General features: G+C 36.9%; 1 protein-coding gene across 4 annotated transcripts in view; it reads right to left on the bottom strand.

The window, feature by feature from the left end:
- Nucleotides 1-27701, bottom strand: part of MSRB3 (methionine sulfoxide reductase B3) — a 179996-nt gene that overhangs the window by 139094 nt on the left and 13201 nt on the right. For 3 of the 4 annotated variants that reach the window (XM_017661729.3, XM_017661731.3, XM_017661730.3), the window contains exon 2: nt 3646-3772. The exons of the other annotated variant lie outside the window; for it this stretch is intronic. In XM_017661729.3, the coding sequence (XP_017517218.1) occupies nt 3646-3721 (76 nt within the window). In that variant the 5' untranslated portion in view covers nt 3722-3772. The remainder of the gene's footprint in view (nt 1-3645; nt 3773-27701) is intronic. 4 annotated transcript variants of the gene reach the window in all.

Raw genomic sequence — 27701 nt, 5'->3', positions numbered from 1 at the left:
CTTTTTATCCAACATTAAAACTATGTATAAAATTGTTTCCTAATCCCTCTTCAGATAATGCTTATTCTTGATTTAAATGAATTCTAAGGTTCAAACTTGGAAAATATTTCCATCCTCCCACCACAACCTAGCAGATTTTTCTGTAAATTCCCAGCCATTAATAGCAGTGCTTTAAGATTTGATTAAGCCAAAGCAAAAACAAATGCCAGTTAATGAAATCACAGAATTTCAGAACTGAACACATTATCAAATTTGAATTCCTTGTTTTAAAGATAGAGACTGGTATCTGGAGAGGATTCCTGATGTGTTCAAGGTCACACAAGTTAATAACAGAGCTGTGGTTAGTTTTCTGACTCCTATTCTAGTGCTCTTTTTAATACATAAAAGAAACGGTTAAAGGAAATTAAGAAGAAATTCTGAGGGAGGAAAAAATTACTTTTAATTACAAACATGAGCAAACCATAATTCAGAACACTTAGTAAGCTCTAAATTAAAATTATGCCTTATTAAGAAATAAGAAGTAAAATAGTCAAAGCTGAAAAATGATTGATCACTCTTCTAGGATATGGCTTTCATACAGGTCAACCCAGTTTTAACCAACTTTAAGAGCCTATTCCAATTATTTTTTAGTTCTGAAATTATTTCATATTGAATTGCACCTGAAATTAGTAAGGTACTGACTAGGGACCAGAAATCCTTTTGATTTACAGAGATTTTTGTTGTAATGGGTTTTGACCAAGAAACAGCAAATTAAAGTAAGACTCCAGACTTTCAGCTTAATTTCCTATATCACAATTTTGGCCCTTTCCCTCCGCCCTACTTTTAGGAAGTAACAAGGACTAGAATTCCCACTTCAATTTGATTTTTATTTTTCAAATTTAAATAGTTTCTTTCATTACTGTTGAACTTAACAATTTCTCCAACATTTCTGTATTTCTAAGAGTAAAATTCTGTTAGAGAAATAGATGATAAGGATTTAGCTAATATTCAAGTTATAAAATATGTAAACACACTGGAAGTCTGACTTTCATAACACTTTAAAAAGGAAGTGGTACTTGAATGGCAAAGGACTTATGGAACACCATTCTTGCCAATTCGTTTATCAAATTAAAATAGGTTTGCAAGCCAGAAAAACAGAGACTTTCTCTGGGCATCCATCAGCACTGCATAGTAAAAACTAAAGAAATGTGTATTTATAGGACTTGCATTCTGGTTCAGCAGGATGTGTAAGTAAAATAAAGAGATCAAAACAACAGATAAGTTATTTCTCAAGCTTAAAATGCTTTTGTGGTTCCTTTTCAAATAAAAATAATTAAATGAAAGGTTGGGCATATTTAAATGTTCTTAAAAGTCTACTGTACTAGAAAAATACAAAAAAAATTTTCTATTAATACAGATATCTACCATGAACTTAGGGCACACTTATAGTACTGGTGCTACCTACATACCAGCCACTGTTCTAAAGCACTTTTCACATCCTAATTTATTTCATTCTCATAGCAACCCTTTCAGGTGAGAACTCTAATTATTTCCATTTTACAAGGCACACAGCTAGTTGAGTGGCAAAACCAGATTTCAAATCCATTCAGACTCTAGAATGTGTGTTTAAGCACTGTACTGTAGTGGTTACTTCTTAAGAATTACCAGCTTTGTTGAGTTTATCTTTGAATCAGTTTGATATTGAAATTTAAAGACATATCTCAAAGTTTCATTATGAAACCCTTTAAGATATTATCATATCTTGAAGAATTAATAAGTTGTTAATAAGTTGTTTCTGTAAATACTTAGCCTTCTCTCTATATAGCTCCCCAGTAGGAAACATGGTTATATATAAACTAAATAATTTTCACCATCTAATTGTTAATGCAATATATGGTTATGATAAAGTTCCACATGGCACACAGACTACACTGGTTCATATTCTCCCCTAAGCTCATATACAATTCAACAGATAAACCTTATCAGTTCCATACTTGAATCTCTAATCTATCCTCCTGCTTTCCAAACCTACTGTCATAACCATTGTTAAGGCTCTCAGCACTTCATGAATCCCTCCAGCTTCAAATTCCTCCAATATACTCCATGGTGTCCGTTCAGGGGCATGGCTGGGTTAGGGAGGCAAAGGTACAAAGAATGATTGAGGCCCCCCATGCATTAAGCTTCATTAGCCATTCAAGTCACCATAAACAGACATAAAATCTTTCTTTTTAAGTATTTACTATTCAAACACAGCTTCAAGACAAATGCCCTGTCCTCCCTTCTCATCAAGTTGCCACCCAGCCTTCTCATAGAAACATCTGGGATCAGCATTTACCTTCTACCATTCTAAATCAATAACCCTTCCAAAATGCAAATCAAGTCATGTTATTCTCCCTTCATCCCTCCCCAAGATTTAAATTCCTTAAAATGTCATATAAGGTGCTTCTTGATTTGGCTACCAACCTTCCTCACCTCTCCTATTCCTTCACCCACCCAAGTTAGCTGTATTAAATAACCAGCATTTCTCTGAACATACCTTACTCTTTCAAGCCTTCAGGTTTTGCCCACACTACTCCATATATTAGAAATGTCTATCCTGCTCTTTGGACACCCAGCTAACTGTTGCTCATAGACTGAGATTCAGCTTAAACTATATCCTCCATGAAGCCCTCTGAAACTTCAGAAACTTTCCTGCTCTTCTAACACCTCTTCCTCTAAGCAAAGAGTGAAGACCAGCCTCCACTGTATTCCCCTAATATCCCAGATATAAATACCTTTAGTCTAGTCTTAATCACCATATGTTTCAACAGTCCTCACACAGCTCCATTTCCACCTTGTCCTAGTTAAAGAAATAGGTATGATCTGGTTTATCATTGCATCCTCACTGCTTCACACAATGCCTGGCACTCAGAGTTAACATTCAACCAGTTGGAATTAAGTTCTCCATTCAATTTAGTAATGGAGATATGTACATTAATAGAAGATAAAAATAATATTGACAATAATATTCATGGAAAATATCTGACCATTGTGATTTTTGAGGCACATAATGAAATTTAGGGCTTTCATGCTTCACTTCTTTAAATATTTTTTTTTAAATAATATTTTTTTAAAGTGTGGTAGTTCTAATTTAAGAACCAGCTGACACATGCCATGTTAGTTGTTTATTTGGTCATTGCTAAGTAGAACATCTTTTTAGCTATAACAAATAAGTAACTTTATTATACTAAAGTTGTTCGTTTTAATTTTTTCTTCCCCAAAGGAATGACCATATGTGGAAGGAAAGGCATTTTCATTCTCCTTTAACAAGATAAGGTCTGATTTGTGTGATTTGGGGCAGTTTCTTATCAAGACTGCCACTCTTTTATGAACATTATGATTTTCAGATGTGTAGTGTGTATTAAAGAACAAGAAGATATCATGAAATATTAGTGACAATTATATACTGAGCAGGGAAACCAGACAATGTTTCCAAGGGTTGTAAGGACTGCAGAAATGAATGTTACTCAAAACAGAGTGGTGACTTATAACCAATTTCCATCTTCAAATTAGGGCCAAAGTAAAAGAAAATGAAACTGAGCAAAGCATTATGGTGTATGATTTCCTGCAGCAGAAACACCCACCCAGACCAGTGCCCTTACTATGTACAGTACAAGAAGCAGCAACCTGAGGGAAGCCCACAGGCTCGCAGGGCTACTGGCTGGCTCTTTGTCACCAAATGCAGCAGGTTGAAGGCAGACATCACTGTGATATCTTCACCAACAAAACCAGAGGCAAAGAACAGGGGCAAGAGCTGAGTAGGAGAAAAAAAGAAAACAAAAATAAATTAAAACATAACAAATGTTAAATATATTCATTGCACAATTGATGATTATGATTTTATCTGGAACTGAACACACACACAGGGTGGTAATAAATGTCCAATCCTACCTTTCAGATGGTGAGCTTACTTTCACAGCCCAGACTTACTTGTGTTTGTGAATAAAATGCACACGACATAATAGTGTCATCTGTGAACACATTTTTGCAAGAGGTTCAGAAAAGAGAAGAGGTTTAAAACAGTTGCAAGGAATTGGCACTAGATGAGTTTGTACCATGTGACAGGAACTGTCTGGGGTCTAATACACACACTGGATCACTTAATTCTTACAATAAACCTAGGAGGCAGGTCATACCCCAATACTTAGGTGAGGAAACCAAGGTTCAAAGGCCCAAGGGCACAAAGCAAATAACCAGTGGAAAAAGGATTAGAAAATCCTGTTATATCTGACTGCAAAGCTGTGTCCTTCCCTTACACCATGTTGCCTTCTCCAGCAATTATTTGCAAATCTCCATCCCTGGAGAAGACTGTAAAATATTGTAAGGTTAAGAGACTTCCTTTGTTAGAGTTTCATTTTTTTTAATAGAGAGCCAAATAACCTAGGGACAACTAGGAGACTTCACTTTAGAAACAGTGTTAAGTTTGAATAAAGCATAGCAAATATGAATTTTCATTTGATTTTATGATTTATAATTTCTAAGTCAATTCTGTGAATAATATTCACCAACCTAGCCTTAAAAAGGGTAAAAATATTTTTAAAGCATTTGAAAATTAATAATGTGCAAGAATCTCAAAATTGCATGTTAAACTTTAGAAAAAAGTTCAGTTAGGATTTTAAAATTTTGTACAGTGCTTCAATTGCTAAAGATGAACTTCAAATGAACATGGAAAATACAAGATTAATATTAACTTCCAATGTTTTATGTGAAATTTGCATTATAAGTGGCCTTAACCACTAAATGCCCAAAAATGGGTATAAAATTAATATCTTACTCATTTCCTGACCCTCATCCCGCCAAAATGAGAGTCTGTTTCTGGTCTCTTCTGCCCTCCTTGAAGAACAAACATATAATAAACAGTAATATATTTGACCAAATTACTCTGGAGTGTATCTGACAGAAATCTGCTTGTATTAACATGCCTGAACTCTGACTTCTCCAAACTAAACTCACTACAAAACTAAAACATTTTTGTGTTACTAACTGGAGACAAAAGGAAGGAAGAGGGAAGGTAAGGATCACAATGCACAGCCTGAAAGAACCATTAGACATAAATAAACATGTCATTTTCACGAGTGACTGCAGAGCAAGGGAAGAGAGAGCATTCCTCTGGCGCAGACTACTGACAAATAAAAGATCAAAGGTCTATACTTCGCAACACTATAAATAAAAATGTATTTTCTTCCTTGTGACCTTCTCTGTGAGGAATAAAGTATGCACGGTAAAGGTAATTACTAAGCAAAGCCGCTGCCTCATTGTGCCCCCACAGCTGACCATAAAACGTCTTCCTATTCTGTTTCATCAACTGCTGTACCAGGCAGCCTGTGCGCCTACCAATGGCCTAGGCCATCTGGCTTGTGTCAAAGCCAGTGCACAGGAAGAAAGGGAGTGATGTCACTCTGCAGGTCAAGCAAAGAACAAAGATGCATTCTACAATTAAAAGCTAAGGGTCTCAAATACCCGGGGCTCTCCAGCACGATATGACTGCTTGATTTAATAATGTTTGGACTGTTTCATTTATTTCTACCCAAATAGCCCTAGCTCCACCTAGTGGCAAATCAGTTTTGCCCAGTTTTCTTTGAAAGTGAACACAGAAAGTGCTGTCTTGGCACCAACAAAGTAAAGCAATGAGAGTGATTGATAACTTTTAAAGCAGTCTAGGTTTTTACACTAGAAAATGCAAAAAGCATGACTTGTCACAACTCTACGTTTTCAGATTCCACAAAGCAAGCATTTCATAAGTTAGGACTTGATATAATCCTAATTATTTTAATGCTTTAACTCTAATTATAATAGAAAAAGCAGCTAATTTTGCAAAATTTATGCAAAGTGCCATTATTTACACACTATGCTGAAAATATGTAGCTGAGATGTAAAGTGAAAACAATTTTATAGAATAGATGCATGCATTTATGTATTAGTAAAATCAAACTCAAAATCTTATACTTCCACAGGACAAAAGAATCAATTAACATGGCTTTAACATGTGAAACCAAGAGCAACTCTTTTCTAGAGTAGATAAAAACTTATACTGAAATGATGTGACAAAAATTTTTGGTTAATGTCTCCCACTTAATTTGTGTGTAGTAAATGAAATAAACAGTTTGACAAACTGATCTGAAATACTGAATGCATTTGCATGAAAGATGGGATATCATGATGGAGGCTTGTGAGCTATGGGTCAAATAACCTGGGTCTGAATCTCGGCCCTGCCGCTAACTGGTTATGTTACCTTAGGCCAGTCACTAACCCTCTTAATGCCTTAGTTTCCTCAACTCTAAAATAAGTTAATTGGTAAAAAGCACTTGGAACAACTCCTGGCACATATGTATATGCTCAGCAAATGTTAACTATTATTATTATTTAAATGTACAACTACTACCTATATTTTTAAATTACATGAATTAGGAATTTTAACAGTCCACTTCGTGAAAACTAATCAAGGGAAACCTCACAGACTAGGAGTCGGGGAGGCCAGCAGGGGGAGCTTTCATGCCCTACCACTCAGTTGCAGACCCAACCAGAAGAGATAGACGGGGAGTCAGTACTGTTCTGGACGCTCCTTTATGAACCCCGCAATGGGAAGGACATGGCCTCCTCCCCTCCCAACAGCCCAGCCAACGAGATACTGCTGAAAATCAGCCAATGAGAAGCCACTAACCTCCCAAATCTCAGTTTACTCCAAACAGACATTTTGCTTCTAACAGCCCCACCCAACTCCACCCTTTCTTCTACTAGAGCATTCCCCTCCTTTGTTCCCCAGACTTGCCCGTGGTTTTGTCCTTAGCTTGCTTGTCCTGCATTGAAATTCTCTGCTATTCCTAAATAAATACATTTTGCCGGTGAAATAACTGACAGTTTTGTTTTGAAGGCTAATATTATTACATAGCCAATTCTATTTACTGTTGCAGGCCATTGCCAAAACAGAATCCCATTCAGGCCAGAAAATGTACTACTTTTTGATGGATTTCCGCAGTGATTTATCCTTATGAAAATGGCAGGACAAGGATATCCTAAAGAGAACAGCTGATGAAACCTTTGACATGTGGCAGGCACTATTCTAAGCACTTCACATTCATTAGCTCTTAATTCTCATGGCCTTATAAGACACATATTATGATTTTCCCATTTTTAGATGTAGAGACTGAGGCAGAGGGATGTTAAGTAATCTGCCTAAAATCTTGCATCTAGTAAGGAGCAAGGCCCTTAATTGGACTGAAGGATCTAATAGGTTTGAACCCAGGCCATCTGGCTCCAGGGCAGGAGCTCTGGGACACACTGCCAACTGGCAATGCAGAGCCTGAGGGGAGGGTACCAACCCACTCCAGATACTCTGATTCTAGGTTTCCCAACTAGATTAAATGTGGCTGCTAAAAACACTTAATAAGGATTCAATTAATTCAAAAAGATTATTTGAAGTCTCTCCATTGACACTGAGTGAAGAAAATAAGGAATTAAGGAAGTAAAAAGTCTGAGGCATACTCAGATTTCTAAATTTGATCTTTCTGTTCCAACAGATGAAATTTTCCTTTCTCTTCCATTTTCAAACGTTTTCTCTAAACTCACTGGATGCACCTTTAGGGATATATCCTGAAGACAGCTAGAATTGACTCCATTTGAATCAATCTACCAAAGCTTCAATATGCTGATGATATAGTACTTTTGAGGCCAAACAAACCAACAGCTACCCTTCACCCTGCAAAGTTTAACTTTCAGTTTGGCAGTTTTCTTCCTATTGCATGCTGAGCTGGGGTGAGGGTCCTAGCCAGAAACGATCCTAGTCCAAAGAGGCAAAAGAAGCAGAAACTTCAGGGTGGTAACTATCTTTAGGTAAAGAATTAGCATTAAACAACCTGTACAAATCAGCACTGAGCAAGAACCACCCAGAAAAACGTCTAATTCTCCAGACTATCCTCAACTTTCTCACTTTCGTATTGTCTTTGAGTTAAATAATTGCATACACGGATAACATTTATAGATAGTATGTTTTTTTTTTGAGTGCCAGGCATGTCTTACACATCTTCCTAATTTCCCAGAATATCTATTACATCATTTTGAAAATACTTGGTGTTAAAAAAATACTGGTTGAGCAATACCTAATGAGCAGTATCACAGTATGTGTTAAGAATAGAGTCAGATTACATAATTATCTATAATTTCCTGCTTAAAACTTTTTGATGAGTCCCCATTGCATATTGCAGAGTTTCCCAAACCACATTCTTTGAGAAACAGGAGATACCCTTTCAAACAAGTTTAGTGGTCAAACAGGTGTAGAAATACTACCCAATATAAAGGGTCTGAAAGGCTGTACAGTAAATACACTTGCTTAACTTTGTCTCAATTGGTGCCTCTCAAGCAGTTTTGACCATACAAAACCCCTTTCTTTCCTATCACCATCCCACTAACTACATTCTGGTAAATTCTTTGGATAAAGTCCGAATTCCTAAACAAAGCATCTAAAGTTCTACATCTACCTACTGACCAATTCTTTAGACTTCTCTCTTGCTGTACCTCTGTATCCCACCCAACCCCTTGCTCCGCCATACCAATATACTTGTAATTTCCCCCAAATAGTTCCTGTTTCTTACTTTCAACTCCATATCTTTCTTCACTCCATACCCTAACTCCCCTTATCACCACTCCCAACTCCCACCACTCCCACACTCTCCTATTCCCTCCCACCAAGGCACCAAGCATGCTGTCACGTCTTCTGGAAAGATTTCCAGGGCACTGGTTTGCTTACATACCTGTCTCCCTCTTCTAGATTATAAACCTCTTTAGCACAGGAAAAGTATCCCAGTACCTGGCACCTAACAGCTATTCATTTGTTGAGTAAAAGAATGACTATGTAATGACTGACTCTATGGAAGTGATTCTTCAGGATAATCATTGCCCACCTTGCCATCTCTGCCATCGCAACTGCTAATGGTGCTGAGAGGTAATAATTTTAATTAAAACCAGTCAGTTCCTTCATAGGAATTAGAAGATCCTATGAGGACGTGGGAAGTTGAAAATGGAATCTGACTTGAGATCCAAAGATAATTCAAATGCCCTATTTTTATTTAAAAATTTTACTGCTTCCCCATTTTCCCCCCCAGAACATCTGACATTAAAAATTTGACTAAAGTTAGTTTTCTGGTTTGGGTTTATTTCTATTTCCTTTTACTGTTTCTCTTGTGGTTGAACAATAAACTGCCAAAGAGAGATGGCAGAAACAGTGATCCAGAGAACTCACAAAGATGATAATTAGCTCCAGAATAAGTGAGTTCATTGTGCTAGAGGATTTCAAGTGTCAAACTTAAAGGTCAAATCCCTTTCCAATAAATGGCAAAGGAATGTCTACAACAGGGCTTCCCACAAGTAAATATAATGTCCCCCCAAACTGCAGGAGTCAACAGACAGTTGACAAATTTGAATCTTGCCAAATCAGGATGAAATAAAAACAAAAAGCTCCAAAAGAAGGATTATGTGAATACCAAAAATTATGAAAGCAATCTTAACATAAAAAAACATTCTTTTGAATAGAATGTATGTAGTTTTTTGAGAAAAAATTTTCATTGTTGCTATTTTTCTAATTTCATTATGAAAAGAAGAAACCTTTATCTTGGGCTAGCATTTGGGAAACACTAATCTAAATGTCTACTATAAAATTCTATAAAAATATTGTTGTTCTTATCAGCACAGTGCCTGGTACCCAGTTTACATTCAGTTGATGTTTGTTGAATGAATTGATTGATCCATCATTTACCTCTTGAAATCAATAGGCCACTACCTAGAATTGGGCATTCTTTGTGTTAAGCAGAGATCTTTTTTGTTATAAGAAACAGCAGAACCTTGGCTATTCAGAATCTTCAATCTTCCAAACCATCTAGACAAGGAATTTTAAAAAGTTACTTAGTTCACTTACATAAATTCCTATGAAATGGAATACAATGTATTAGGAGCTGATAAATATGCAAAGATGTTAAGACATAGTCTGTGCAAACAAAAAACATACCAGCCTAATGGAAACAGATACATGCTAAATGCATTAACAGAAGTAGAAATAAAGTACACTGAATTTAGGGGAAGGAATATTGCTTCCAGCTTTGGGGAAGGGAGTGGCAGGGACACTGAGGTGTTGGAAACCAAAGACATGCTGCATGAAGAAAATTTTTTTTAAGTATCTCCAGGGTTAGCCAATTTTAAACTATTTTATCTCAGGATCCCTTTACACTCCTAAAAATTATCAAGGACCTCAAATGCATTTTGTTTATGTGGTTATATCTATCAATATTCACTATAACAGAAAATAAAACAGTAATTTTTAAAGTTTCCTTATTCCACTAACAATAATAATAAATAAAAAATAATAACAATACATATTACAAAAGTGACATTTTCAATGAAAAACCTTATTATCAAAAACAAACCAAATATACATTGTACATATATAAAAAATGGGAAGCATTTTCCACTTTTGCAAATTTCTTTAATATCTGGGTTAATAAAAACAGCTTGATTCTCACTGCTGCTCCTACATTCAATCTGTTGTGATATGTTGTTTTGGTTTAAGTGTATATATGGATAAAATCTCATCTCATTCAATAAATAGTTGGAAAGGGAGGAGCATATTGCTAACTTTCAGATAATTATAGATACTCTTGATATTTACACCAGAATCCAACAAATGATAATCTGAAGCTACTATCAGTGAACTTTTCATACTATTACATTAAAACTCATTGGTCTAGCTTGCATTTTTGAATGGATCTTCTAATTTTGCATGTTTTTGTAACATTAGGCACTGTTCACCTGGAAATATTGGTTCACTGGGTTATGCAGATCTCTCCTATGCTGACTCATTTCATTATTAACATCAAAAATCATACTCACTAATACCACCACTGATTCCACCACAGAAGTCTTTAAATACTGAGCTGTCAAGCTCACAGTTGGCCAGATGCAAGTTTTCCAAAACTTTATTTTTTAACTTCAAAGCTCTTTTTCACTGCCAAAAAATATTGTCAGTTGTTTTCCTTAGAGTGACAGAATCACTTCATTCGTTTTTGAGAAAATGCCTGCCAAATATCCAAGTCTAAATAACATAGTTTTGGTCAAACTATCAAGTAAAAGTGTTTCAAACAATCACACAAATGCTTTCCCTGGAAACAACCATTGTACTGTATTATCCAGAAGCTCTTCATGAAAGTGTATTTCCCATTTCTTCACACAGAGTATTAAAAAGATAAGTACTCAAGGTCAAGATTTTTTTAATTTAGTACAACTGTTGCTACTTCATCAAGGACATTAAATGAAAATGGCTTTTCCTCCATGTGTGTTAGTGAAGAACAGGATGACTACTAGTAAAGGCTGTCACTATCTGGATTCACAGTAAAGTACCACAGTTTCGCTCACTTTTGCTTTTGCAACACCAATGCAAATGTCAACCCAGTAAAAAAGGAAAATAACATCTTAGAATTAGTATGAAAATAGTTTTGACTTGTCCTTTGAAAGGGTCTCAGAAAGTCCAGAGGTTCACAACCCACATTGTAAGAACTGCTGGTCTGACACATTGGTTGGCACATAGTAAGCACATGTTTAATAAATATTTGTTGAATAAGTGAACAGTGAATGGAGAAATACACTTACAATTTATCCCATAATGTTTAAAAAACAACAAATGGTTAGAAAATAGTATCAGAAGACTTCTTACTACTTTTTCTAGCAGTAATTAGTACATTTCCTTCATTTCATCTGTGGAAATGCAAAATATTGAACCATCTTATCAAAATAAGGAAGGTACTTATGCCAGATTCCTGAAAGTTTTTAATCAGAATGCTACAACCCAATTTTCTCAGTATCACTCATTATTATTCACAAGAGTATATATTATGTCTTGGGAATGGGAAAACAAAATCTGAATTAGTGCTATTTTTAGAAAAGGAAAATTAATTTGTTGATAAATTCACTCAACATTTATCAAACACATATCAAATACATAGTACTATTAACTCCTGTGCTGCCTACCAGTAAAAACCTGGTAGGAGAATTACCAAGGAATTAGACTTTTTAGAAATGCTTCTGAGTGACAGAGCTGTAACACTCAATGTTTAGAACTGGAAAAAATTTTGGAGAACACCTAATATACCAGTTTTTTAACATCACCTGCCATTTTTGAAGTCATCACCCACTAGTGGTAAAATATAGTTGTTATGAGGTGTTTCACAAGTAATTTGTTAAAAACTGTCTTTAGATGCCAAAGTTTGAGAATAAGATTTTTAAGTAAACAACTAGGATGTAATTAATCTCTTTAACAATGTCACCTTCAATTACCTGGTGTCTGGCATGTTTTCTTGAGTGGGAAAGAAGCGTGGAGTTAGACTAGCATCACAAATGTGCAGTCTTCCTCAGTCTATAATCATAATCTGTGTATAACTATGGCAGTAAATTGCTCATGAAATAGCATCCATCATGTTACCTCAGTGGGAAAGAAGTGGGAGAAACAATGAACTGATTCAAACCTCTTAGTTTGTAAACAGCAAGACAGAGATAAAGGGACTTATCAAAGGTCAGATAGCCAGTTGGGGAGAATATTAGGCAAAAACTAAAACCCCTCTGGTGTACATGTTGCAGCATCTACATTTTCTTTATTATTCAGTACACATAAAAAAAAGAAAAGGACACAAAGAATTGTACTAATACTGACAATGCAAGGGTTACACTATGTCCACTAAGGTACACCAATGGTATAAAATAGAATTATTATAACTCCTAAATGCTATCTTTTTTCAGGATTGATGTTTTATAAAGCATCCAGTCAGATACAGGGATGTAAACATTCTCATTAATATTTTAAAACGTCTACCTATAATATAAAACATAAATCTCTTTTTCTTCTAAAATGCACACCTGTAAAATCTAAAATGATTTCAGTTCATAGCTTCTACATTATATAGGGGCTTCTTCCAAAAAGTTGTTTTGAATATTTAAAAGGTACCAACAACAATAAAGCAAAACCCACATAAACAAATCATTTTTGATCACCACAAAAAATACCTTCAGAATTTTTCAGTTCTTTCTATTTCATTTTGCTGTGTTTATATAGTACAGTTTGGTTTTGCTTGCCTAGTACTCAAGTTCAAATTCAAACTTTCTCACTGTCTAATTAAGTTTCATTTCATAAGTTTGAAAGTCTCATCTGTAAATACAGATTTTGGAATAACTGCTACTAGAGGAGTCCCTAGTACAGAGACAGCTCTAATACCACTAAGCCCTTCCTTAAGGAACACTTTTTACAGATTACTTTGTTAATATCCCCCATAGAACTTACAGAACTGAAGCTCAAGGCTTCATAGGGACATTTCCTATCATGGATTTCCTTACTGAAAATATTCTTCACTTGAGCTTTCTATACTATATATGTATCAGTTTCTTCCTCCTTTTCTGGATGGAGATCACTTCTCTATCTCTGGTGATTTCCAAACTACGCTTATGCTCCAGAGTTACCCCTTCAGTACACTCTGTACTTCTCACTAATTAATCTTTTTCTTGCGATCTCCCCTGTCCACACAACTTCAACTATCATTTTTTTTTCAACCATCATTTCTTGATTGATAATTATTAAGATCAGCTCCAACTCTGAACCAGTTACGTATCTTCTAATATCTACTGGATGGTAATATCAACTTGGATTCGCTCAGTATGCTTTGATTCACAAGGTGCTTTGTTATACACTGTGACACAGCTTATAAGAATCCTTATTCCCACTTAATATTATTATTTAAATATTTGCATATTTTGCATCTTACTATGATGACATTATTGCGAATAATGACCACTTTTGAGCACGTGCACTAAATGGTTGTGTATGTGTGTTTATAGTATCATTTAATCCTCACAGCAGTCCTGAGGTAGGCATCCCTATGTGTGGGAATAGGTACTATGTGCCCAACATTTCTGGCTCTCCATTTTCCAGGCACATAGTACAAATACCCTTTCTGGCCCCCTGTGGTTGAGACTAGTTCTGGGCAATAAGTTGTGAACAGAAATGATAATGTGAGTCACTTGTAAGCCAAAGCACTTAATTGTTGGTGTGAGACCCTCCAGAATTTTTTTTCCCTCCAGTGATCAGCAGTATTTTATAATTAGATGGTGGCTGTTCCCTCAACCACATTCCTGGAGTAAGGAGACACAGAGCGGAGTTCCCCTTGACAGACAATGGCCATGCAATACAAGCAAAAAATAAGCCATTGTTTTAAGTCATTGGGATTTGAGAATGATGTGTTTCCACAGAAACTAAGGTACACAGAATAACTTGTTTGAGGTCATATTACTAGTAAATGATGGAACTGGATTTTGAACTGAAGTCTATCTTACTCTCTTCTACTAGATTAAAAAATTCCCCATGGGCAAGGACTTCCATGCCCCAGATTACTATCCTTGTTTGGGAAAACAACAGAAGGATGAGAAATGCAACGCCAGAGACAAAAGAACCACCTCGAAAACCTCAGAGTCTCTCTCATTAGTCATCTTTTCTATTCCTAAACAGACCAAAGAGATTCTTACCTATAACATTAAAACTCACTGGTCTAGCTTGCATTTTTGAATGGATCTTCTAATCTTGCAAAACTGACTGAGGAGCTCCTAGTTAAAATAAAATTACTGAATTCAGAAATCTCATTTCCTGGAGTGCCTGAAAGCTCTCTGGGCACTAACCATGTTCACTGTAGATCCTCTTAATGATCTAATAACCCAGATGCAGACTTTAGAAATACAATGCTCTTTTTTAAATCAATCTATAAATATAAGGAAAAATAATCCATTTGTCGCAATACTCGAAAAATATGTACCCTCTCCAGTGGCTCAGATATTATGACCCTGGACTGAAGGAGAAGAAACTACAGGTTTGAGGTTTTTTTTTTTAACCCAGAAAACAATATGTATATCAAAATAAGCTTTTAGAAACAACCTATTGACAAAGATCTGGCTGTGGTTTCAGAAGAGAAAATAAACTTTAGAAACTTCACATTTTAAAACAAAATGTATATAGCTAGCAAAATGTAAAGAAGTCCAGAAAGAAAGGTAGAAGAAAGGGTAAGAGTATCAGGGCCCTCACCTTACAAAATGGGGAGTTAGGAGATACTAACTAGACTGGAAAATGGTAATTGACCTTTGGAATCCATTCTTCTCTTGTCCTATTAGGAACAGAGCTCTCTGACATTATAACTGAACACAGAGCAACATTTCTCAGCCTCCTTTGCTGCATTAGGAACATACTAAATTTTGGCCAATGGAATGTAAGTCAATATGGTGTGTGCTCTTTCAGGTCAACTCCTTTAAAGACAAAAAGCCTCTTGCTTTATAGAGACTTCCTCTGCCCTGGAGAATTGTAACAACTAACTTTCTGCAGCAGAAAGTAAACTTGGAGGGGAGGGATGCTAACATTTTGACATAAGAGCAAATACTTATTTGTCGTTTCCTGTGCTAAAACTTTGTATTCCTGATGGGGGGTGGGGGGCAGAGTCCTTGGACTGGAAAATGGCAGCTACTTGGTGAAGAAGGCAGACCTGACAGGTCATGCAACACAGCTATCACCCACCCAATCTCAGCCTCTGAGCGGGGGGAGAAAAATAAACTTCTACTTATGTAAGTCACTCTCCTTGGAATCTCTCTGTCACAACAGCTTGGTGTGTAGCCTATCAAAAGCGGGTGAGCAATGAGATAGGAGAATTAAAAATAGGAGAGCTATATTCAACTTATTAAAAATTGTCTTTTAGTGATGGATATAGATACTGTATATCTATATCTATATAGGACAGTAGGAGAATTAAAAAATCAATAGAACAGCAAACAATGGCAGACAGAATGGAGAGAGCAGATAAATTCTTAACTGGATATTATCTGAAATTGATTAAACACATAGTGCTATGACTTTACTGACTAAAATCAGGGAACCACCCGAATGATGTAAAAGCATTAGTTCAGAGCAGTGAGACAGACATTGGGAAGGATGGGGTTGGAGGCTGTTGCTTTTCACCCTAAGTTCTGCTGTACTAAGAACCATGTGCAGATTTTTGATAAAAACAAAGCGTATACTTGTGAAAAAGAGGTAGTGCCTCAATGGGCCATTTCATCTAAAGAAAAACTTGCTAATAAAACTTGCTAAATCCTGTGCCTGAGACTATAAACTACAGTATCTATATCCATCACTAAAAGACAATTTTTAATAAGTTGAATATAAGCTCTAAAAATACAAGTATCCTTAAATCATGCTTTAAATATTTTAAGTTAGAAATTTGCCACCAAAATGATGAAAACCAATTCTCATGATGGTATGTGCTGTGGCTTGCATCTCACACAGTAGATAGGGGAGTTTTATGAAGATGGACTCCTATTTCACTGAAAGGTAAATCTTAACGGCCTCTATCAACTATTCTTTGACACATTGTTGGACTTGGGAGGGAGGAGAAGCCCAGAATGAGATCATAAGATAAAAGAAATAAAATATTTTGCAGAATATTCTTTCTACTTTGTCCTACAGAGATTTTATTAGTTTTAGGTGATTAGATCTTGTTTTAAAAATAATTTGCATATTCCACATGCACCTCAAACTATTTATCATATCTAAAATTCAATCTGTTACTTTCTTTTTTCACCAATGTATTATGCTTTCCGAATTCCTAATCTTCTTAAATGATACTTTCCATCTACCCAGCCACTATTAAAACCATTCACATCTGATCAACACTAAGGGCTGTCAGTTTTATTTCCAAGATGCTGCTCAAATACATTCTCTTCTTTTCTTCTCATCTAGAATATAGCAATGGCCTGTTACCAGTCTTCCTGCCCCTAACCTGACTCCCCTCACATCCACCCTCTATACGCTGCACCAGCACTGTATTCTACCTCTGACCAAGTCATAACCCTGCTTCACGTGCTTCCACAGCTCATTAGTACCTACAGGGGAAAATTCAACCAATCTATCCTGGCACTGAGGACTTAAAAGATTCACTTCCTTTCCTAATTCTATAATTTCAGTCCTCAACACCCCCAGGCACACTATATGCTCCATAAACTGCCTTCTCATTTACTTTATCTCTAGTACTACACACAGTACCCAACCATTCAGTATTTCTGGAAGAAGTAAATATTCTCTTCTGATGATAGCCAACTACTTACCATTTCCCACATACCTTTTCTACTCTCACCCATATACACCATATTTTATGAAGAATGAGCTCTTCGTTTTTAACCTTCAAGACCAAGTTTAGAAAATGAATCAATTCTTCCTCCATACTACTTCCCACTTCAGTACCTCTATATTATGTCTATTATTGCATGGCACAATTTTAGGTTTGAATATATGCCTCTCCTATAAACTCCTTGACAGGAATCAGTTCACCTCTGTAAAATAAAGGCTCAATAAATGTTCTCATAGAATTGAACTCAAATTCCGCTTCCTCTGTTTTCCCCCTTCTCTGTGCACAATGTCCTAGTTCCCACAGGACTAGAGTTCTGTACTGTATTGAGGCAATGTGGTAAACAGGAAAAACTCAGAACTGGATTCAAATTCTGACTTTATCACTTACCCAAGTGGTAAATCTTGAGCAAGTTGGTTACTTTCTCTGATCTTCAGTTTCTTTACCTGCACAATGTATGTCATAGCACTTTGGGAGGATTAAATGAGATAATGTTTTTGAAAGTAACTAGCAAGCTTCTCAGTGAATTTCTACTTCCCTTACTGAGAAGGAAAAGCAAGAGATTTGAGATACCCTGTGAAGAAAGAGAATGAGAGAGAGAGAATGTGTATATGTACATGTCCATGTGTGTGGGTGAATATGTGTTTGTGTGCTGGAGAGTTTAATTAGTCTACTTTTTTTTTTTGAGAGGGCATCTCTCATATTTATTGATCAAATGGTTGTTTTTTGTTTTTTTTTTGAGAGGGCATCTCTCATATTTATTGATCAAATGGTTGCTAACAACAATAAAATTCAGTATAGGGGGGTCAATGCTCAATGTACAATCATTAATCCATCTCAAGCCTAATTCTCATCAGTCTCCAATCTTATGAAGCATAACGAACAAGTTCTTACATGGTGAACGAATTCTTACATGGTGAACTTTCGGTTTTGATCACGCATTATGAACTATAAGTGATCAACATTAAGGATATTTAAAGCATGTGTTGATCTTTGATTTACCAATAGTTTTATCCTATCAAGGAGTAATCCCCCTTTTCTTTCTTTTTTTTTTTTTTAATCTTTAATCAACACTTACATGAAGAGTACAATGTTTACTATGCTCTCCCCTATATCAGGTCCTCCCTAACAACCACATTACGGTTACTGTCCATCAGCTTAGCAAAATGTTGTAGAATCCCTACTTGTCCTCTCTGTGTTGTGCAGCCCTCCCTCCCCTTTCTCCCTCCCCCCCATGCATGCTAATCTTAATACTCCCCTTCTTCCCCCACCCCCCTTATCCCTCCCTGCCCACCCATCCTCCCCAGTTCCTTTCCCTTTGGTACCTGTTAGTCCATTTTTGGGTTCTGTAATTCCGCTGCTGTTTTGTTCCATCAGTTTTTCCTTTGTTCTTATACTCCTCAGATGAGTGAAATCATTTGGTATTTCTCTTTCTCCGCTTGGCTTATTTCACTGAGCATAATACTCTCCAGCTACATCCATGTTGCTGCAAATGGTTGGATTTTTCCACTTCTTATGGCTGAGTAGTATTCCATTGTGTATATGTACCACATCTTCTTTATCCATTCATCTACCGATGGACATTTAGGTTGCTTCCAATTCTGGGCTATTGTAAATAGTGCTGCGATAAACATAGGGGTGCATCTGTCTTTCTCAAACTTGATTGCTGCATTCTTAGGGTAAATTTCTAGGAGTGGAATTCCTGGGTCAAATGGTAGGTCTGTTTTGAGCATTTTGATGAACCTCCAAACTGCTTTCCACAACGGTTGAACTAATTTACATTCCCACCAGCAGTGTAGGAGGGTTCCCCTTTCTCCACAGCCTCGCCAACATTTGTTGTTGTTTGTCTTTTGGATGGCAGCTATCCTTACTGGTGTGAGTGATACCTCACTGTAGTTTTAATTTGCATTTCTCTGATAATTAGCGACGTGGAGCATCTTTTCATGTGTCTCTTGGCCATCTGTATTTCTCTTTTAGAGAACTGTCTGTTCAGTTCCTCTGCCCATTTTTTAATTGGGTTATCTGTTTTTTGTTTGCTGAGGCATGTGAGCTCTTTATATATTCTGGACGTCAAGCCTTTATCGGATTTGTCATTTTCAAAAATATTCTCCCATACTGTAGGGTTCCTTTTTGTTCTATTCATGGTGTCTTTCGCTGTACAGAAGCTTTTCAGCTTAATGTAGTCCCACTTGCTCATTTTTGCTGTTGTTTTCCTTGCCCAGGGAGATATGTTCAAGAAGAGGTCACTCATGTTTATGTCTAAGAGGTTTTTGCCTATGTTTTTTTCCAAGAGTTTAATGGTTTCATGACTTACATTCAGGTCTTTGATCCATTTTGAGTTTACCTTTGTATATGGGGTTAGACAATGGTCCAGTTTCATTCTCCTACATGTAGCTGTCCAGTTTTGCCAGCAACATCTGTTGAAGAGACTGTCATTTTGCCATTGTATGTCCATGGCTCCTTTATCAAATATTAATTGACCATATTTATTTGGGTTAATTTCTGGAGTCTCTAATCTGTTCCACTGGTCTGTGGCTCTGTTCTTGTGCCAGTACCAAATTGTCTTGATTACTATGGCTTTGTAGTAGAGCTTGAAGTTGGGGAGTGAGATCCCCCCTACTTTATTCTTCTTTTTCAGGATTGCTTTGGCTATTCGGGGTCTTTGGTGTTTCCATATGAATTTTTGAATTATTTGTTCCAATTCATTGAAGAATGTTGCTGGTAATTTGAGAGGGATTGCACCAAATCTGTATATTGCTTTGGGCAGGATGGCCATTTTGACGATATTAATTCTTCCTAGCCATGAGCAAGGGATGAGTTTCCATTTATTAGTGTCCCCTTTAATTTCTCTTAAGAGTGACTTGTAGTTTTCAGAGTATAAGTCTTTCACTCTTTGGTTAGGTTTATTCCTAGGTATTTTATTCTTTTTGATGCAATGGTGAATGGAATTGTTTTCCTGATTTCTCTTTCTATTGATTCATTGTTAGTGTATAGGAAAGCTACAGATTTCTGTGTGTTAATTTTGTATCCTGCAACTTTGCTGTATTTCGATATCAGTTCTAGTAGTTTTGGAGTGAAGTCTTTAGGGTTTTTTATGTACAATATCATGTCATCTGCAAATAGTGACAGTTTAACTTCTTCTTTACCAATCTGGATTCCTTGTATTTCTTTGTTCTGTCTGATTGCTGTGGCTAGGACCTCCAGTACTATGTTAAATAACAGTGGGGAGAGTGGGCATCCCTGTCTTGTTCCCGATCTCAGAGGAAATGCTTTCAGCTTCTCGCTGTTCAGTATAATGCTGGCTGTGGGTTTATGATATATGGCCTTTATTATGTTGAGGTACTTGCCCTCTATTCCCATTTTGCTGAGAGTTTTTATCATGAATGGATGTTGAATTTTGTCAAACGCTTTTTCAGCATCTATGGAGATGATCATGTGGTTTTTGTCTTTCTTTTTGTTGATGTGGTGGATGATGTTGATGGATTTTCGAATGTTGTACCATCCTTGCATCCCTGGGATGAATCCCACTTGGTCATGGTGTATGATCCTTTTGATATACTGATGAATTCTGTTTGCTAATATTTTATTGAGTATTTTTGCATCTACATTCATCAGGGATATTGGTCTGTAATTTTCTTTTTTGGTGGGGTCTTTGCCTGGTTTTGGTATTAGGGTTATGTTGGCTTCATAGAATGAGTTTGGGAGTATTCCCTCCTCTTCTATTTTTTGGAAAACTTTAAGGAGAATGGGTATTATGTCTTCTCTGTGTGTCTGATAAAATTCCGAGGTAAATCCGTCCGGCCCCGGGGTTTTGTTCTTGGGTAGTTTTTTGATTACCGTTTCAATTTCTTTGCTCGTAATTGGTTTGTTTAACTTTTGTGTTTCTTCCTTGGTCAGTCTTGGGAGGTTGTATTTTTCTAGGAAGTTGTCCATTTCTTCTAGGTTTTCCAGCTTGTTGGCATATAGGTTTTCATAGTAGTCTTAAATAATTCTTTGTATTTCTGTGGAGTCTATCGTGATTTTTCCATTCTCATTTCTGATTATGTTGATTTGTATTGATTCTCTTTTTCTCTTAATAAGTTTGGCTAGAGGCTTATCTATTTTGTTTATTTTCTTGAAGAACCAGCTCTTGGTTTCGTTGATTTTTGCAATTGTTTTATTCTTCTCTATTTTGTTTATTTCTTCTCTGATCTTTATTATGTCCCTCCTTCTGCTGACTTTAGGCCTCATTTGTTCTTCTTTTTCCAGTTTCGATAATTGTGATGTTAGACTATTCATTTGGGATTGTTCTTCCTTCTTCAAGTGTGCCTGGATTGCTATATACTTTCCTCTTAAGACTGCTTTCGCTGCGTCCCACAGAAGTTGGGGCTTAGTGTTGTTGTTGTCATTTGTTTCTATATATTTCTTGATCTCTATTTGATTTGTTCATTGATCCATTCATTATTTAGTAGCATGTTGTTAAGCCTCCATGTGTTTGTGAACCTTTTTGTTTTCTTTGTAGAATTTATTTCTACTTTTATACCTTTGTGGTCTGAAAAATTGGTTGGTAGAATTTCAATATTTTGGATTTTGCTGAGGCTCTTTTTGTGGGCTAGTATGTTGTCTATTCTGGAGAATGTTCCATGTGCACTTGAGAAGAATGTATATCCTGTTGCTTTTGGATGTAGAGTCCTATAGATGTCTATTAGGTCCATCTGTTCTAGTGTGTTGTTCAGTGCCTGTGTGTCCTTACTTATTTTCTGCCCGGTGGATCTATCCTTTGGGGTGAGTGGTGTGTTGAAGTCTCCTAAAATGAATGCATTGCAGTCTATTTCCCTCTTTAGTTCTGTTAGTATTTGTTTCACATATGCTGGTGCTCCTGTATTGGGTGCATATATATTTAGAATGGTTATATCCTCTTGTTGGACTGAGCCCTTTATCATTATGTAGTATCCTTCTTTATCTCTTGTTACTTTCTTTGTTTTGAAGTCTATTTTGTCTGACATTAGTACTGCAACCCCTGCTTTCTTCTCACTGTTGTTTGCCTGAAATATGTTTTTCCATCCCTTGACTTTTAGTCTATGCTTGTCTTTGGGTTTAAGGTGAGTTTCTTGTAAGCAGCATATAGATGGGTCTTGCTTTTTTATCCATTCTATTACTCTGTGTCTTTTGATTGGTGCATTAAGTTCATTTACATTTAGGGTGACTATTGAGAGATATGTACTTATTGCCATTGCAGGCTTTAGATTCGTGGTTACCAAAGGTTCAAGGTTAGCTTCTTTAGTATCTTACTGCCTAATTTAGCTCGCTTATTGAGCTGTTATATACACTGTCTGGAGATTCTTTTCTTCTCTCCCTTCTTATTCCTCCTCCTCCATTTTTCATATGTTGGGTGTTTTATTCTGTGCTCTTTTTAGGAGTGCTCCCATCTAGAGCAGTCCCTGTAGGATGCCCTGTAGAGGTGGTTTGTGGGAAGCAAAATCCCTCAGCTTTTGCTTGTCTGGGAATTGTTTAATCCCACCATCATATTTAAATGATAGTCGTGCTGGATACAGTATCCTTGGTTCAAGGCCCTTCTGTTTCATTGCATTAAGTATATCATGCCATCCTCTTCTGGCCTGTAGGGTTTCTGTTGAGAAGTCTGATGTTAGCCTGATGGGTTTTCCTTTATAGGTGACCTTTTTCTCTCTAGCTGCCTTTAAAACTCTTTCCTTGTCCTTGATCCTTGCCATTTTAATTACTATGTGTCTTGGTGTTGTCCTCCTTGGATCCTTTCTGTTGGGGGTTCTGTGTAATTCCATGGTCTGTTCGATTATTTTAATTAGTCTACTTTTAAAATGAAGGAATGTCTAACAGACAACTCTTCTAAAATTAATCTGAGACTAATATTTACATTTCAGCAATTAAAATTCAGTGACTGAGAGAATTAAAGATAGCGGCATGAGAGGACAGAGGCTTCCTTCTAAAACTGGATACAAATAGAAAATTTAATTGGCGCAACTAATCCTGAGAGAGCAACAGGAAAGAGGACTCGTCAGACTACACACACCTGGAGAAAAGAGCAGACCACACCAAACAGGGAAAGTACCAGAGCTGTGGCTCCGCGGGACCCGAGCCCCTCCCCCACCCGCTCACCGGCGGGAGGAAGAGAAACGGAGCAGGGAGGGAGTGGAAGGCTTGGGACTGCTGAATACCTAGCTCTGCGATCTGCGCTGGGTGCACAAACCTACATTTCATGGTGCTTTCATGAGACTCGCATGACTACTGGGTTGGAAAGTTAATACAGGCAGAGTTCCTGGGGAGACTGCTTGTGGAAAGCAGGGATCCATATCTGGCTGCTCTGGGACAAAAACTTATACCTGTGTGCCCGGCCCACTGGCTCAGGCAGTGGAGACAGGCACAGCAGCCAGGAGGCAGGGAACAGCTCTTTCCTACCCACGGTACCGCTCCCCTGTGACCTCTGACATTGCTTCAGGGGCTGAGCAGCTCCAGAATAGAGCTTCTGGACACTAGAGGGTGCCATATACAAACATGAAACGCCAAAGGAACCTTGTCCAGAGTAAAACTGTTAATACAACTCACGAGAAAGATTTAAATGATATGGACCTCATGACTCTTCCTGAAAGTGAGTTCAAAATAAAAATAATGAACATCCTAATGGAGGTACTGAAAGACATCCAAGAACTCAGGAATGAATTCAGGTCAGAGATCCAATCATTAAAGAACACGATGGAGGGTATTAAAAGCAGGTTGGATACAGTGGAGGAGACAATAAATGAAATAGAAACTAGATAAGAGGAATACAAAGAAGCTGAGGCACAGAGAGAAAAAAGGATCTCTAAAAATGAAAGAATATTGAGAGAACTGTGTGACCAATCCAAGCGGAACAATATTCACATTATAGGGATACCAGAAGAAGAAGAGAGAGAAAAAGGGATAGAAAGTGTCTTTGAGGAGGTAGTTGCTGAAAACTTCCCCAATCTGGGGAAGGAGATAGTCTCTCAGGCCATGGAGATCCACAGGTCCCCCTACACAAGGAACCCAAGGAAGACAACACCAAGACACATAGTAATTGAAATGGGAAAGATCAAGGATAAGGACAGACTATTAAAAGCAGCCAGGGGCAGAAATAAGATCACATGCAAAGGAAAGCCCATCAGGCTAACAACAGACTTCTCAGCAGAAACCTTACAGGCCAGAAGGGAGTGGCATGATGGATTTAATGCAGTGAAGCAGAAGGGCCTCAAACCAAGATTACTTTAGCTGGCAAGATTATCATTTAAATTTGAAGGAGGGATTAAACAATGTCCAGATAAGCAAAAGCTGAGAGAGTTTACCTCCCACAAACCATCTCTGAAGTCTATTTTGGAAGGACTGCTATAGATGGAAGTGTTCCTTGGGTTGGATAGCTGTTACCAGAGGTAGTAAAATCATGGTAGGGAGGGTGGGGCAGCTAATTGCGAGGCAAATGCAAGATTAACTTGACTATCCCCAAAGCCAATCAGGGATAGAGAAAAAGTATAGAATCTGATACCTAATATATAAAGAATGAAGGAGGAAGAAAAAGGAGGAGAAATAGAAAAGAACCTTTAGATTGTGTTTGCAACAGCATACTAAGTGAGTTAAGTTAGATTCTTAGATAGTAAGGAAAGTAACCTGGAACCTTTGGTAACCACGAATCTAAAGCCTGAAATGGCAATAAGTACATACCTATCGATAATCACCCTAAATGTAAATGGACTGAATGCACCAATCAAAAGACATAGATAGAGTCACTGAATGGATGAAAAAACAAGACCCAGCTATATGCTGCTTACAAGAGACTCACCTCAAACCCAAAGACATGCACAGACTAAAAGTCAAGGGATGGAAAAAGATATTTCATGCAAACAATAGGGAGAAAAAAGCAGGAGTTGCAGTACTAGTATTAGACAAAATACTCTTCAAAACAAAGAAAGTAACAAGAGATAAAGAAGGACATTACATAATGATAAAGGGCTCAGTCCAACAAGAGGATATAACCATTCTAAATATATCTGCACCCAACACAGGAGCACCAGCATATGTGAAACAAATACTAACAGAACTAAAGAGAGAAATACACTGCAATGCATTCATTTTAGGAGACTTCAACACACCACTCACCCCAAAGGACAGATCCACCGGGCAGAAAATAAGTAAGGACACACAGGCACTGAACAACACACTAGAACAGATGGACCTAATAGACATCTATAGAACTCTACACCCAAAAGCAACAGGATATACATTCTTCTCGAGTGCACATGGAACATTCTCCAGAATAGACCACATACTAGGCCACAAAAAGAGCCTCAGTAAATTGAAAAAAATTGAAATTCTACCAACCAACTTTTCAGACCACAAAGGTATAAAACTAGAAATAAATTGTACCAAGAAAGCAAAAAGGCTCACAAACACATGGAAGCTTAACAACACGCTTCTAAATAGTCAATGGATCAATGACCAAATTAAAATGGAAATCCAGCAATATATGAAAATAAATGACAACAACAACACAAAGCCCCAACAGCAAAAGCAGTCTTAAGAGGAAAGTATACAGCAATCCAGGCATATTTGAAGAAGGAAGAACAAACCCAAATGAATAGTCTAACATCACAATTATCGAAACTGGAAAAAGAAGAACAAATGAGGCCTAAAGTCAGCAGAAGGAGGGACATGATAAAGATCAGAGAAGAAATAAACAAAATTGAGAAGAACAAAACAATAGAAAAAATCAATGAAACCAAGAGCTGATTCTTTGAGAAAATAAATTAAATAGATAAGCCTCTAGCCAGACTAATTAAGAAAAAAAGAGAATCAACACACATCAACAGAATCTGAAATGAGAACGGAAACATCACGACGGGCCCAACAGAAATACAAAGAATTATTAGAGACTACTATGAAAACCTATATGCTAAGAAGCTGGAAAACCTAGAAGAAATAGACAACTTCCTAGAAAAATACAACCTTCCAAAACTGACCAAGGAAGAAACACAAAATCTAAACAAATCAATTACCAGCAAAGAAATTGAAGCGGTAATCAAAAAACTACCCAAGAAAAAAACACCTGGGCCAGAAGGATTTACATCGGAATTTTATCAGACATACAGAGAAGATATAATACCCATTCTCCTTAAAGTTTTCCAAAAAATAGAAGAGGAGGGAATACTCCCAAACTCATTCTATGAAGCCAACATAACCCTAATACCAAAACTAGGCAAAGACTCCACCAAAAAAGAAAATTACAGACCAATATCCCTGATGAACATAGATGCAAAAATACTCAATAAAATATTAGCAAACAGAATTCAAAAATATATCAAAAGGATCATACACCACGACCAAGTGGGATTCATCCAAGGGATGCAAGGATGGTACAACATTCGAAAATCCATCAACATCATCCACCACATCAACAAAAAGAAAGACAAAAACCACATGATCATCTCCATAGATGCTGAAAAAGCATTCGACAAAATTCAACATTCATTCATGATAAAAACTCTCAGCAAAATGGGTATAGAGGGCAAGTACCTCAACATAATAAAGGCCATATATCATAAACCCACAGCCAACATCATACTGAACAACGAGAAGCTGAAAGCTTTTCCTCTGAGATCGGGAACAAGACAGGGATGCCCACTCTCCCCACTGTTATTTAACATAGTACTGGAGGTCCTAGCCATGGCAATTAGACAAAATAAAGAAATACAAGGAATCCAGATTGGTAAAGAAGAAGTTAAACTGTCACTATTTGCAGATGACATGATATTGTACATAAAAAACCCTAAAGACTCCACTCCAAAACTACTAGAACTGATATAGGAATACAGCAAAGTTGCAGGATACAAAATTCACACACAGAAATCTGTGGCTTTCCTATACACTAACAATGTATAACAATCAGGAAAACAATTCCATTCACAATTGTATCAAAAAGCATAAAATACCTAGGAATAAACCCAACCAAAGAAGTGAAAGACCTATACCCTGAAAACTACAAGTCACTCTTAAGAGAAATTAAAGGGGACACTAATAAATGGAAACTCATCCCATGCTCATGGCTAGGAAGAATTAATATTGTCAAAATGGCCATCCTGCCCAAAGCAATATACAGATTTGATGCAATCCCTATCAAATTACCAACAACATTCTTCAACGAACTGGAACAAATACTTCAAAAATTCATATGGAAACACCAAAGACCCCGAATAGCCAAAGCAATCCTGAAAAAGAAGAATAAAGTAGGGGGAATCTCACTCCCCAACTTCAAGCTCTACCGCAAAGCCATAGTAATCAAGACAATTTGGTACTGGCACAAGAACAGAGCTACAGACCAGTGGAACAGATTAGAGACTCCAGACATTAACCCAAACATATATGGTTAATTAATATTTGATAAAGGAGCCATGGACATACAATGGCAAAATGACAGTCTCTTCAATAGATGGTGCTGGCAAAACTGGACAGCTACATGTAGGAGAATGAAACTGGACCATT

The sequence above is a fragment of the Manis javanica genome, chromosome 10, assembly GCF_040802235.1.
Source record: "Manis javanica isolate MJ-LG chromosome 10, MJ_LKY, whole genome shotgun sequence".
In the NCBI taxonomy this organism is placed as follows: domain Eukaryota; kingdom Metazoa; phylum Chordata; class Mammalia; order Pholidota; family Manidae; genus Manis; species Manis javanica.
Note: the sequence above shows the minus strand (reverse complement) of the source record. Positions and strands in the feature narration are given on the sequence as shown.